This window comes from Rhea pennata, chromosome 9, assembly GCF_028389875.1.
Source record: "Rhea pennata isolate bPtePen1 chromosome 9, bPtePen1.pri, whole genome shotgun sequence".
NCBI lineage: Eukaryota > Metazoa > Chordata > Aves > Rheiformes > Rheidae > Rhea > Rhea pennata.
Genome location: NC_084671.1, coordinates 9,349,873 through 9,362,043, shown reverse-complemented (window position 1 = coordinate 9,362,043; position 12,171 = coordinate 9,349,873). Strand labels below are relative to the sequence as shown.

At 40.3% G+C, this 12,171-nt stretch overlaps 1 protein-coding gene across 2 annotated transcripts in view; it reads right to left on the bottom strand.

Moving 5' to 3' along the window:
* Window positions 1–10,812, bottom strand: part of FXR1 (FMR1 autosomal homolog 1) — a 38,693-nt gene extending 27,881 nt beyond the window's left edge. For both annotated transcript variants that reach the window (XM_062583133.1, XM_062583134.1), the window contains exon 1: window positions 10,706–10,812. In XM_062583133.1, the coding sequence (XP_062439117.1) occupies window positions 10,706–10,756 (51 nt within the window). In that variant the 5' untranslated portion in view covers window positions 10,757–10,812. The remainder of the gene's footprint in view (window positions 1–10,705) is intronic.
* Between the last annotated feature and the right edge of the window lie 1,359 nt (window positions 10,813–12,171).

Genomic DNA, 12,171 nt, shown 5'->3' with positions numbered 1-12,171 from the left:
TAAAGGACTTTTTAAGGGCAGTAATTACATCAAAAACCTAAGAATAACCACCTGAGAGATGCATCTGTATTTAAGCATCGATGCAGAAATGAAATTTTTGCACTTCTTGTTTCAGAAGGCAGGCCTAAAGCAAAAAAAAAAAAAAAAAAAAGGGACAGTAAAAATTGTACTAACTACTTCTGCTTTCTCTGTAGCATGGTATTTGCTCAAGCACAGGAGATCAAGAAGGAACCTTTAGTTTTAAAGCAGTTCTACAGTTATGCTAACTGAAGTTCCAGGAAATACACAGAATGGATTATAGCCCTTGAATGAACTGGCAACTGAGCACCGAGAGCATATCAGCTGTGCAAGCAGCAGCCAGCCGACAGAGGTTTTATGTGTCGGCTCAAGGGAAAAGCAAGTTTTGACTTTCAGTTCCTCAATATTACGTGGACAGTAAAGGAGCCAATACTGACAGCTGGCTGAAAAGCGCCTACATAAACAAAGCTCCTTTTACTTGAACTGGTACTTAGGCAACGTTAGGGAAGAGTAGCAGTCACTTAACATCTCTTCTGCTCCCTCACCTTCCTTCAAAACCACCTGCCAGCAATACAGGAGACTGGTTCCAGCAGAAAACATACTGGCTAGCCTGAAGAAAGCAGGTCAATCAGAAGTTGATGATACTGCCTTGCTGATCCACCTAGCATGTTCCTAATAAAATAAATCCTTTCAAAGACCACTGCAGGGAAGGAGGATAGCTCTGACAGCTAAGCAACTGAAAGAGTTGTCAATAAGCAAACATGCAGTCAGGGACTTTCCATTTCAAAAACCTTTCCAGAGAGGTAAACTGGACAGGAATATTGAAATTATATCTGTTTTGAGAGCCAAAAAGTATGAGGCATAGGAAATTTTATTATTTGAAGTACTTGTTAGCTAACAACACAGATAAAGCAAAACTTTTACTATATCCTGCTAATGTCCCTTCACACACGCCCCCAACATAGCGTTTAATACAACATTAAATGCAAGACAAAAAAAGAAGTCTTCCACTATTCCAATTCATTTATAAACACCACCCAACAAAACACAAACAAGTCACAAGAGTATGAACCACAGCAAAGCAGTACAGCATTCTAAATGACAATTTATCTGCAGGAAGTAGTATTTAGAGATGGGAATTTAACCTCTCACAGTTTATCTGTATTCCAAGAGGCTGTGACTCAGTATTATGTTCTGCTTCATGATTCTGCTTTATTTCACAGTTGAATCTTAATTTATTTTATTCATGGTAAGAGCGATATTTATGATAATATTTTGTTATTACCTGTTTTCACAGCTGCATTGATTTTATGGCTCAGACCCTTCAAAATGCACATTATTTTATGCACAGTAATTCTTATCAACTTAGAGGGACTAGTTACACATAAGTTTACTGCATACGTGCCAAAGATATCATTGATGGATCAGAAAAACAACATAATGACTGCATGAGTGACACTATGTACCCAAGAAAAATACTGAGAATTTCATAAAATTAAGTACTTTAAACTTGTTTTACATCTTCCTTTTGTTTTAAAACTCTGAAATAGCTTTTTTTTATCAACATGTTTCAAACTATACTTTTTATTTCCATTAATATTTAATAGCATTAGTGCAGCACTCAATCACTCTAGAAATATTCTTGAAGAAGCTGCCTGAATGCAAAAATATTGCAAAAAGATTTCCCTTCCCCCATTAAAGTATTTCTATTTCACTTATAACGAACCCAAAACATTTCTAAGTCAGTCTAAAATAGCTAAACATTTATTTTGCAGGTCTGACCTCAGTTATCTTTCTATTTAAGAATAAAACTTCAGAATCAGGAGAAATTCAAAATCAGAACAATTGAAAAGAAATATTCAGAACATAGTTCTCTGCAAAATTTAGAAAATCATGAATTGACTAGCTGTAGGTTTCATTAACGACATATCATTAGTGAAAAACATGAAATTCAACTTCACTGAAATTCCAGCATTTCACACAATAAGCCCATTTCTAGGTGCAGTCTGGCTTTTTGTGCAATAGCACAAATATTTAATATTCATAACCAATTTTCAAGCTATCATCCTGCCAAAGAATGGGAAGGCTGAAGTGGAACAATAACAGAGATATGACTAGCAGCAGACTAACAGCTGACACTGCACAAGTGTTAGCTTCACAAACAGAAGCACTTAGTACTTAACAAAAAAAATTACAGATTCTGACAGCGTCTACAAATTTTACAACATTATATGGGTTCCAGGAAGTCTTTCAGATCGAAGCGTGCTCTTCCCATACAAGATTATAATGCAGACTCAAGTCCAGCAGACATATTCAGTAATTTGCTACAAATGACTGAATAACATTCGTAGTTAGCATTTTGAAGCTCTTACTCCACAGTACATGTATACAGAGAAACACTCAAAACCAAATATTCTAACTTTTAATGCTTTATTTGTACTTTTTTGACCCAAAGGTCATACATGTTAAATAAAAATCACATAATTATTTAAATAATTACATTGCTGTGAAGCCCATAAGGGGCCTGATCAAAGTCTAACTGTAGAAATACAAAATTAATCATCAAAAATACTAAGTTTAATTCTTCCTCCTAGAGAATTTCCTCTGCAGCCCTGAGGAAGAAAGAACACTTACAAAAAATGAGGTACAGCAGTTTTAAGAATATATAGCATATACAGTTCATTTGTATTACAACTTGAAATAATCATTATCTCCACGAAATGTGTGAAAAATATTGCCAAAATGTGTAACTGTCAAAAGTAAAAAGAGCAGCTTACTTCTTTACTACTTATAGCCCTGACCTTTACCATCAACATTATCAGCCATCACTTAAAACTCCAACATAAAAACAGCCTAACAGATTTCAAACAAATTTGGCTAACATTTACAAGAAACAATAACACTGCTGTTTTTTAAAAATGTATTTTTTTATAGTTTATTCCTAAGTATTTATCTCACTTTTTGTGCCACAAAACAGATTCTACACATGAATAACTCCAAGTGGTTCTCATGTCACATTCTATTACATTTAGACCAACATTTTAAAGTTTTGGTGGCTAACATCAGGCTTCTGAAGTGACTTGACTTTTGTAGGTAGTTAACACAACCCCAAACAAAATAAAAGATCTCAGAACCTCACAAAAAACAGAATATTTGCAGTTGTTTTTGGAAACAACTACAAATTCAAATATCTCTAGCAATTATTGGAGCATCAAAAGCTTATTACACCACACATCCTACAGTTTCCAATATATTGCTAGAGTTCAAGAAAAAACAGACAAGATGTATTATGTTTTAAAGTTACATACCTTACATATTTTGAAAGATATTGAGCACGCTCATTCAAACTGTAACTAGCTGAAGGTATGTATGAATCTTGAAATAGCTTTTATATTACTCAATCATATCACTGATATACCTAGTCAACAGGACTGAAATAGAGAAGAAGGGAATGATTACAGCAAGAGCTCCATTTGTAGGGTTAAATACAGTCTTCACTGCACAGATTTGCACTTGTATCCTCAAAATGCTAGTTTTCAAGACTGTGCATCTTCTCTTGCATTTGACAGGCTGCAGCTTTTTCTTCCGAGTATCATATGTACAGCCACTATCACCCAAAGCTGTGCCTTATGATTCTGCATAATTTACACAGATCTACAGTATAAGATAACCTGGAAACTGTAGCTCATTCAATCGCCAATTTAAATGGCATCTCTTAGGATTATGTTAAGAGAAAGTTTATTCTAGGAAAAATACGAAATTAATTTGGACTTAAAGCATTTGTGGACACTTCCTTACTGCTGATTCCCTTACGTGATTCTGCAGCAGCTATAATCACAAGTGACCTTACATTTCTAAGGCCTTCAATTCAAAGGAGAAGTTTTAGGACAATGTCTCAGGCTGCAGATCAACAAATTCTAACGAATGCTGCCACTGAAATAAGCATTCCCTCCCACCTTTCCATGTCTAATCACTTATTCCTACTCTTATTAAGTCTGTAAAACAAATTAGACAGGAAACTCATTCAGGTTAATATTAACTTTTAGGAGGAGTAGGGGAGACTGGGTTATTTTAACCTGGGATGTTTCGGCAGCAAAGCTTGCTTGAAGCATACATAAAGCTTGTGGAAGAAGAGCCTAGGAGAAGAAGCTTCAGTTCTTCTACTCACCTTTACTGTTTATCTAATACTTCAAAGTCAGTTAAAGACTAGGGTGTAACTATACTATGTAATATTCACAAAATGAAATAAAAAGATAATTCTGCCCTCTAAGAATCACTTGATCTGAAAAATACTAGATAAGCTTTTCTTGCTCCCTGTATGAAAATTTTTCTTCATGCATGTCAGGAAAAGATTTAGTACAATTTTAAAGTATTCTGACAACTGGAAACAATTAAAAAAATATGTTTACAGTTTTGCCCTAAACCTGCAGCTTTTAAGATATTTTGCAAAATAGATTTATTTATACGTTAAAAATATTACTACAAGTATACAAGGCTTCGTTGAAAAACAACTTGAGCAACATATAAACCACAAAGGATTGAGACTCATGTTTTCAACTCTGCATTTCAAAGGAGTTCTTTATCAGTGAGGTAACCTATATAAATATATTTGTACTCTAAGTCTGTACTAGTCGTATCTGATACTATGACAAAAACATTTTCCATGAAATCAATAATGCACCTTAACTTTTGCTCAAATGAACAAGGTATTCCATTTCTGAAATTTAGTTTCACAGCAATAACTAAAGATAGACAATGCCAATATCCAAAAGTTCTTTCTGTTTCTCACATATTTCAGAGGTGACAGGATAGAACAAGCTAACAAGTCACCAACGCTTCATCCATGAATATACTGGAATCAAAAACACAGTGATTAACCTGTAATATCAGCAAGCAAGCTCACATGTAACAAATCTAGACGTGTTTTACACCCTATATGAACTGTGGAGGACAGAAAGGGAAGAAAAATTAATGTGTGACTTCACTGTGCCAGACCTCTGATTAAGACTGTCCAGATCCTAGTGTCAGTCATTCAGATTATGCCGCAAGCTGGATCTCTTCAAAGTCCATGTATGCCCTGCTTGCTGCAGCCCAGCTCATGATACATACAGGAGACTATACTGTACTACGAGCTATTAATGTCATGCTGGCTCTCCAGGCACTTTGATACCAACTTGGCAGAAACCAGGCTCCCACGACTAATACTTGTAAGACAAGAGATAATACAGCTAGAACTCTTGCCTAGGTTTGGGATCAGAGATCCGGGAAGCTCAATACAAGCCCATGCTGTGACAAGTACGAACAAAAAGGAAGGAAATTACAGACGGATCACCTGCACCAAAATCACTACAGCTGAGACTTCGTCATCTCATAACAAAGAAAAGGTCTAATATAATTTCACCACACAGGCATCTCTCTCTTGCATACACTTTCCTTTTCACTTGGGTTTTGCTCATGGATTTAGGATTAGGGTCTGCTGGGAATACAAATGAATGAATCAAGACTGACAGAAGCACCCTTACAGAGAACTTTTTTTTTTTTTATGCCAAAGTCCTAAAATCTGTGTAGCAGATGGAAGCAGTCCTAAGTTTCTCTTCATCCTGCTGTCTTAAGTGCATCTCAACCACAAGTTGGACAGCCCAAATTAAAAATGAGATGCTGTTAGTTTAGCTGCAAGTATTCCCTCCAAAGATAGCAACTGTGCTGACTTTTGAGTCACATACACCTTGCTCACTGCTGAGCAAATTTCAGATCCTAAATGCTTTGGCATCTAATACCAAGGACTGTTTCTGAATCAGTGATGTAAAGGTCAAGAAGCCTATATCCTATTACCAATCCTTTAAGAACCAAGAACCGTTAGTACCTAGCGGTACACAACTAACATACACAACCATTTCATGTAACAAAGGTCCTACTTAATTATTACAAGGGGACACATCCCATACTGCTCCCCATCACCACCACCCCCACTTACCTCCCCCGTCTGAAAAACTTTAATCACAAGAAAACTGCAAATAATCAAATTACAGTACAAAAAAGGCTAAACTTCAACAAATGAGTATTTTTCCTACAAATGATTAGTTACACCTGCTTATGCAGTAAGTCAATAAAAGAAAGCAGATAAGCTCACTACAAAACATAAACATTACAAGCAGGAATCAGGTAAGAAATAATTCAAAATTTGTTATTTCTATTTTAACAACCTCAGTTTAATTTATGATAGATAATAATTATGATTGCAAATGGAATAAGGAAAAAATCCAAAGGTCTTTAATGACAGTTACGCAAAAACTTCAGCTTTGAATCTCCTGGCTTAGGCTTATTTATAAAGCTCTAAAATGATTCATTTTATTTATAGTGCTTTCTTCACATGCAGGACATTCAAGGGCAAAACTTCTGAAAGATAGATACTCTCTACAGACTGACTCTAGAAGTGTCAAGCAAATGGTTCTTCAACAGCAATAATGGCTACATAAGCTTCACACACGAGTCTACCTAAGAGATCAGTAACAACTCTGTCTGAAAACTCGCAGCCCCTAGGTCTAGGTTAATATATAAGTGCTGACCATGGTAAGACATCTCAAAAGTCATTCCATTCACCATACTGTTTCATAGTATAAACTGCAATCTTAATAACACAGTTTTAAGTATCCCATTTTACTGTCAAGCTAACAAACATTCTGATGGACTCAAAGCCACCGATTAAAATTAGTGATAAAAATACAAAGGCACTGTACTTTTATTGATATATAACAATTCTCCTCACATAGGATTGGTCATCATGCTTTCATATTCTACACGTGGAAAAATGCTGCGTACTTGTCTTTCGTCACTTTTTTCTTTTAGTAATACATTGGCTCTACTTTATCTTGAGGCATATGCCAACTCCTGTTAACAAAACTACTATTTGTCCTGTTTAAAAACAAAAAACCCTCTCAAAGAAAGAAGGGATCAAGAAGCAAGCACTTCAGAACCTGTAAACTGAAGGTGAAGAATTCAATCCTAATTCACACACACACACAGATATATATATATAAAATCATGTAGTTCATGCTTTTGCATAATCTTCTGAATTCTCTACACAGCCACCACTCTAGCATGGAAAGAGTACAAGGGCATGCAGTGCACAGAAGAGTTAGCTTTTAATCACATGTAAATCCTTATAACGAAGAACTACAATGGAATCTTTAAGAGCTATTCAGATGTCATGGAAGGATTCCACGTAGAGCAAGTTATCTGCTATTCAATTCATATACCATGGTCTCACTTTACCGTAAACCCCAAATCTACAAGCTAACCCAGATGAACTACTGAGCAACATGCAGTATTAGGACTCAAATTTGCATGCATGTGAGCATACACACATGCAAGGTGAGGGAGATACTGGACAACAAACTTTCCAACTTGTTCTTGTTAAGAGCTGAATAAGCTCTCATCACAATCATTATTTCATGACCTACATACCCACATGCCAGCAAGAAAAAGTTTCACACTCCTTCACACAAGGAACCTCACCCTGAAAACATTGCAGTCAGGTCAGGATGAGGCTAGGGGTATTCAGGTTTCACTCTCTCAGCCACTTAAAGCCCAAAGTAATTCAAACGGGTTTGGCCATTTTTAACCAAAAAAAGTCGTTCACCACCATTAAGGCCTCCTCATCACCTACGCAGCTAGTTCTTGGCATGGGTAACTGGACTCACCCAGGAAGTCTGCCCCAACATCCCAAAGACAAAAACTAACCCTCAAGGTAGCACTTGCCTAGAAAGCATCAACCATTCTCATCTCAGGAAGCGTCTTAACACAGCTCTCATGCAAGTAATGGCTAACTAGTAGGGCTCCTCAACCCTATCCATTCTCCTCCCTATTCTACAATACAAATCTTATCTTCTTCACAAGACTGTAACAACTTTGCACCCCAGTGTCACTTCATTTCTTAAGACAACAGATGCTCAGTATCATGATATATACAAAGATTTGTGAGCTGCAGGGATTGGCCATATACAGCCTGTTGTCTACTGTTTAACAGCCCTGGATAAAGTTAAAAAAAAAAAAAAACACAAAAAACCCCACAGTTTTGTTCTGCAGATTGTACTGTTCATTTTAAAAGAAGCATAACACTAGTTTGGAGATTCATAAGTGAAGGTTAAATTTAGCTCATGTCATTTTAGGCACAGGACAAACCGTCAGGAAATCCAGGTAGTCATAATCACTTTTATTGTTCGTGGATTTATGCAATGAGAAAAATATTTTCATTTTTCATGTGTTTTAATGACCATCATTTTACTCATTAATTTATAATAAATATAATGCATATACATGAAAGATTCCATATTAAAACTGAATTTTCTGGAAATGAAGAACAATCAATAAAAAGAACAGAAGAACCTACAAACAATATTATTTGCCATCATTTAGGAGTTCCCTCTAGTATCTTCTGAAAAAACACTAAAACTCTCCAATAGGTTTAACCACTAAATTCATTCTATAATTAAGTTGAAGATCATATTATTAACTCATTAAAGAGCTCTGCCATGTAATTGTTTACATAATTATTTTGTTTTTTTATCTCTGTGCGCAGAGTGGGAACATTCTCACCTCCTTTAATATGAGGTATGCTGTGTTAATGAACCTCAGTTCAGATCATTTTTAGCAAAAACCTCGGATTTCTTACTGTCTTATAAATTCCATTTTTCTTCAGAAAAATCATTTTGCCACCTTGCATATAACAACATGAGAAAAGGCTAACTGTGTCTAACTTTCACACCTACAAATGCTAATATTGCTATCAATGTCCTAAACAGGACACTTACTATATGAGACCTCCTCCTCTGCTCTCAAAGTTTAGCAAAAAATTACTGGTAGTTATTACTCAGATCCAAAACATGCCCACAACCTCTGTATAACTCAAGAGTAAGACTCACAAAATGGAGCCACCCATAGATATTTCACTGCATTTAACTAGCAAAAAGAATCTTTTGAAATGATGCTTCAGTTTGGTTTATACAGCTTTTTGTGTGTGGGTGGGGGGGTTCACTTTAACAGTGAATTACACTGAGATGGGGCTTTGATCACTCTGGGCCCAAATACTCTAACCTGACCAGATTCGTGTGAAGATGGTGTTCCTGGACCCAATGCCCACCTCATTGATTTGAAAGCCATTAAAGCCATTTTTATTTAAAAGTCCCACTTCTGTTAACCACCATTTTCTACTAAACACATGATGGTGCTAATCCAAGCCCGAAATAATTCAGAAGGAAACATCATCATTATTTTAAAACAGGCTTATTATAATAAATTCCATGTACACAGATCCTTTCAATCCAAGAATTCAGTATACCTCCTAATACTCCCATTAGTCACGCGTTCCTCTTAAGCAGAATAAGCAACTAATCCAGTTTACAAAGTTGTCCAGCATCGAAAGGTGGAAAAGCTAGAATAAGCATTTCTAAATTCTGGGCTTCCTAATGGGCACAAATATTTTAAAAAAACAACAATAAAAAAGAGAACAACAAAAAAAGAATGCCCCATCCTTTTAGGAGTATCCTGTTCGAAATGCAAATCATTTTGACGTGTGTTTCTGTGGGATAATCAAAGTTTCACTGAAAATATATTTGATTTACAAAATTTATTATCTACCAATTTTGGTAAAAATTTAATATACATACATAGTAAGGGGATATAGTTTAACCCCAATGCTGTGTTTCTCCTATTTCACTCTTTTAATCATTAGCAGACAAAAAAAAAAGAAAAAAGAACACCCTAACTCCTCTAGTCAGCTGGTTACAATCCTTTAAGCAATTACCACGTGACTTCCAAGTCAAAGCCACAGCTGTAAGAAAAAAAAGAAAATTTTGGGGGGGAAGGGGGAGAGAGGAGTGCCACCGTTCCCCTCCCCCTCGCGTGTGCAGTATCATAGTGTGTCCGCGGTTAGGCATAATGGCTTAAGAGAATCCTGAGATTAAATACTCTCGGAACACAGCTACCCCGAGCGCTCACAATACCGGCTGGAATCGGCCCTCCTGGAAAGGAGGGCAGAAGGCCCTTGCCATAAAAAGAGCTGGGATTCTTAAACATCTGAAGCCTGGCTTAGGGGAAATGACTGACAGGCAACAGCTGAGAGTATTTTGCATTGATCCTGTAATATCCTGACATTCCAGGGAGGGTGATGGTGCAGGAAACTGATGACACAAATAAACTCGAAGTCTTTAAAGAATGATTTAAAATTATTATTTTCAGCCAAATCCACCGCAGCCTACCCAAGCCCCTGCTTCTTAAAAAATTATTCCCCCCAACCCTTCTAAAACCAGGAATAATTAAAGAAATACCCACGCTAGACATCCGCCCCCCACCAGCCCCACCAACGGCTCCCTCTCCCCCGCGCTAACCTCCCCCGAGAAGAGACCTTACCAGCCCGCCCCGTCACCACCTTCCCCCGCCGCCGCCACCGCGCCGGACCCCGCCGCCCCGGCGCCGCCCCGGCCCGGCCGCAGCCCCCGCCGCCGCCACACCCAGACACCTTCCCCCGCGCCCTTCCCCCCGCACCTTCCCCTCCGCCCCGCCGCCGCCGCCGGGGCTCCCCCAACGGCCGGCCGAGCCGCCCGCCGCCAGCGCGGCGCCGAGGCCGTGTGGCGGCGGCGGCCCCGCCGCGCGACCACCCCGCCCCCCCCGGCCGCCCCCGCGCCGCTACCTTGTAGAAGGCCCCGTTGGAGCCGCGCACTTCCACCGTCAGCTCCTCCATGTTGAGCGCGCAAAGGACGCCGGGACGTGCTTCTAGAAACTGTCACCACGGGGGGGAGCGCTGCCCGGGCTCCCCCTCCCCCTCCCGCCGCGGGCGGGCGGGGGGCAGCGCCCGCCCCGCCCGCCCCGCGGCGCCCCGCCCCGCGGCGGGTGAGCCCACGCCGCGGGCGGGGCGGGGAGGGAGTTCCTCGCACCCTGCGGCGCGGGGCGTTCCCCGCGGGGAGCACCACTGGTCGCGCCCCCCCTACCCCCCCCCCCCCCCTCCCCGCGGGAGTGGGACCGGCCGGGGGAGCGCGGCGGCGGCGGCGGCGGCCCGGAGCCTCCCGCAGGCCGTGGCGCTGCCGGGCTGCGCCCTGCCGGCGCCGGCGTCCCCGCTGCGGCCTGCGCCGCGGCTGCCGCCCGGCGCTCGTACTGCTTCCTCCGTACGCCTGGGCTGGAGGAGGGAGGGGTGACGGCTAAAGCTACCGCCTGGGCCGTCCGCTGCCGCCCCTCGCAGCGCAGAGGGGACGCGGGTTTTGCAGGGAGCTCGGCGCCCTACGCGAGCTTAGTCATGCGAAGTCATGCCTTGAGGAAAGGCCTGGATCCTCGCCAAACGCGTCTGATTTTTTTTATGGTAGTTCCAAGCACCAAAAATTCTTAGTGCTTTCAGACGTCCTTTTTGCTGATTGCGACGTAACTGCATTTTGCCTGTGGAAAGCTTTCGCTGTGTCCACGTTAATCTCCCCGTTACCTTTTTGCAGGTTTGAACTGTGTCTGTTGGAGCGGTGGGTTATTCAGATATTACGTGTCTAAAAGTTTGGAGGAAGCTGACTGCTGGGTTAAGTGAATTAAATGTGCCACCACTAAAGAAAAGCCATCATCTGCTCGGCTTGTGCTGCTAGCAAACCCCCACACGTGCCGGATGGCTGAGTGACGCGAAAAACCTTCACCAGCTGTAGTCGATGGTTGTGTTGATGGTGACTCACCTTTTCTTCAGTGGGTAGAATTTGAGGGTGTGAAGATAAACTGGGAGAGTTTTGCTGGGGAGAACCGAAGCTAGTATGTGGAGCTGAAGTCATAGACTCCATGGAGGTAGAAAACCTTTGAGTCATTGTGGTGAAGGATGAAAGGAAATGAGACTTTTTTTTTTTTTTTTTTTTTTTAAGGCTGTGCTCCTTCCAGAGAACACCATGTTTTTTTCCACACAGTAACTCCTATCTTTTTAGGGTATGGGGTAGTGCTAGAAAAAAAAAACAATTACATGCTTTCCCATTATCCCCATGCTGTGTGCAAGAACATCCCCATTTTCACATCACATCTCACAGGAATGTTGGATGAAACCTATTATTCTGAAGATTGTTGTCTAAATCTTTAGAAATGACTCAGAATTTATTCTGTAAATGGTGCCTAGGCTATGTACCAGGAAGAGCCCTGCTT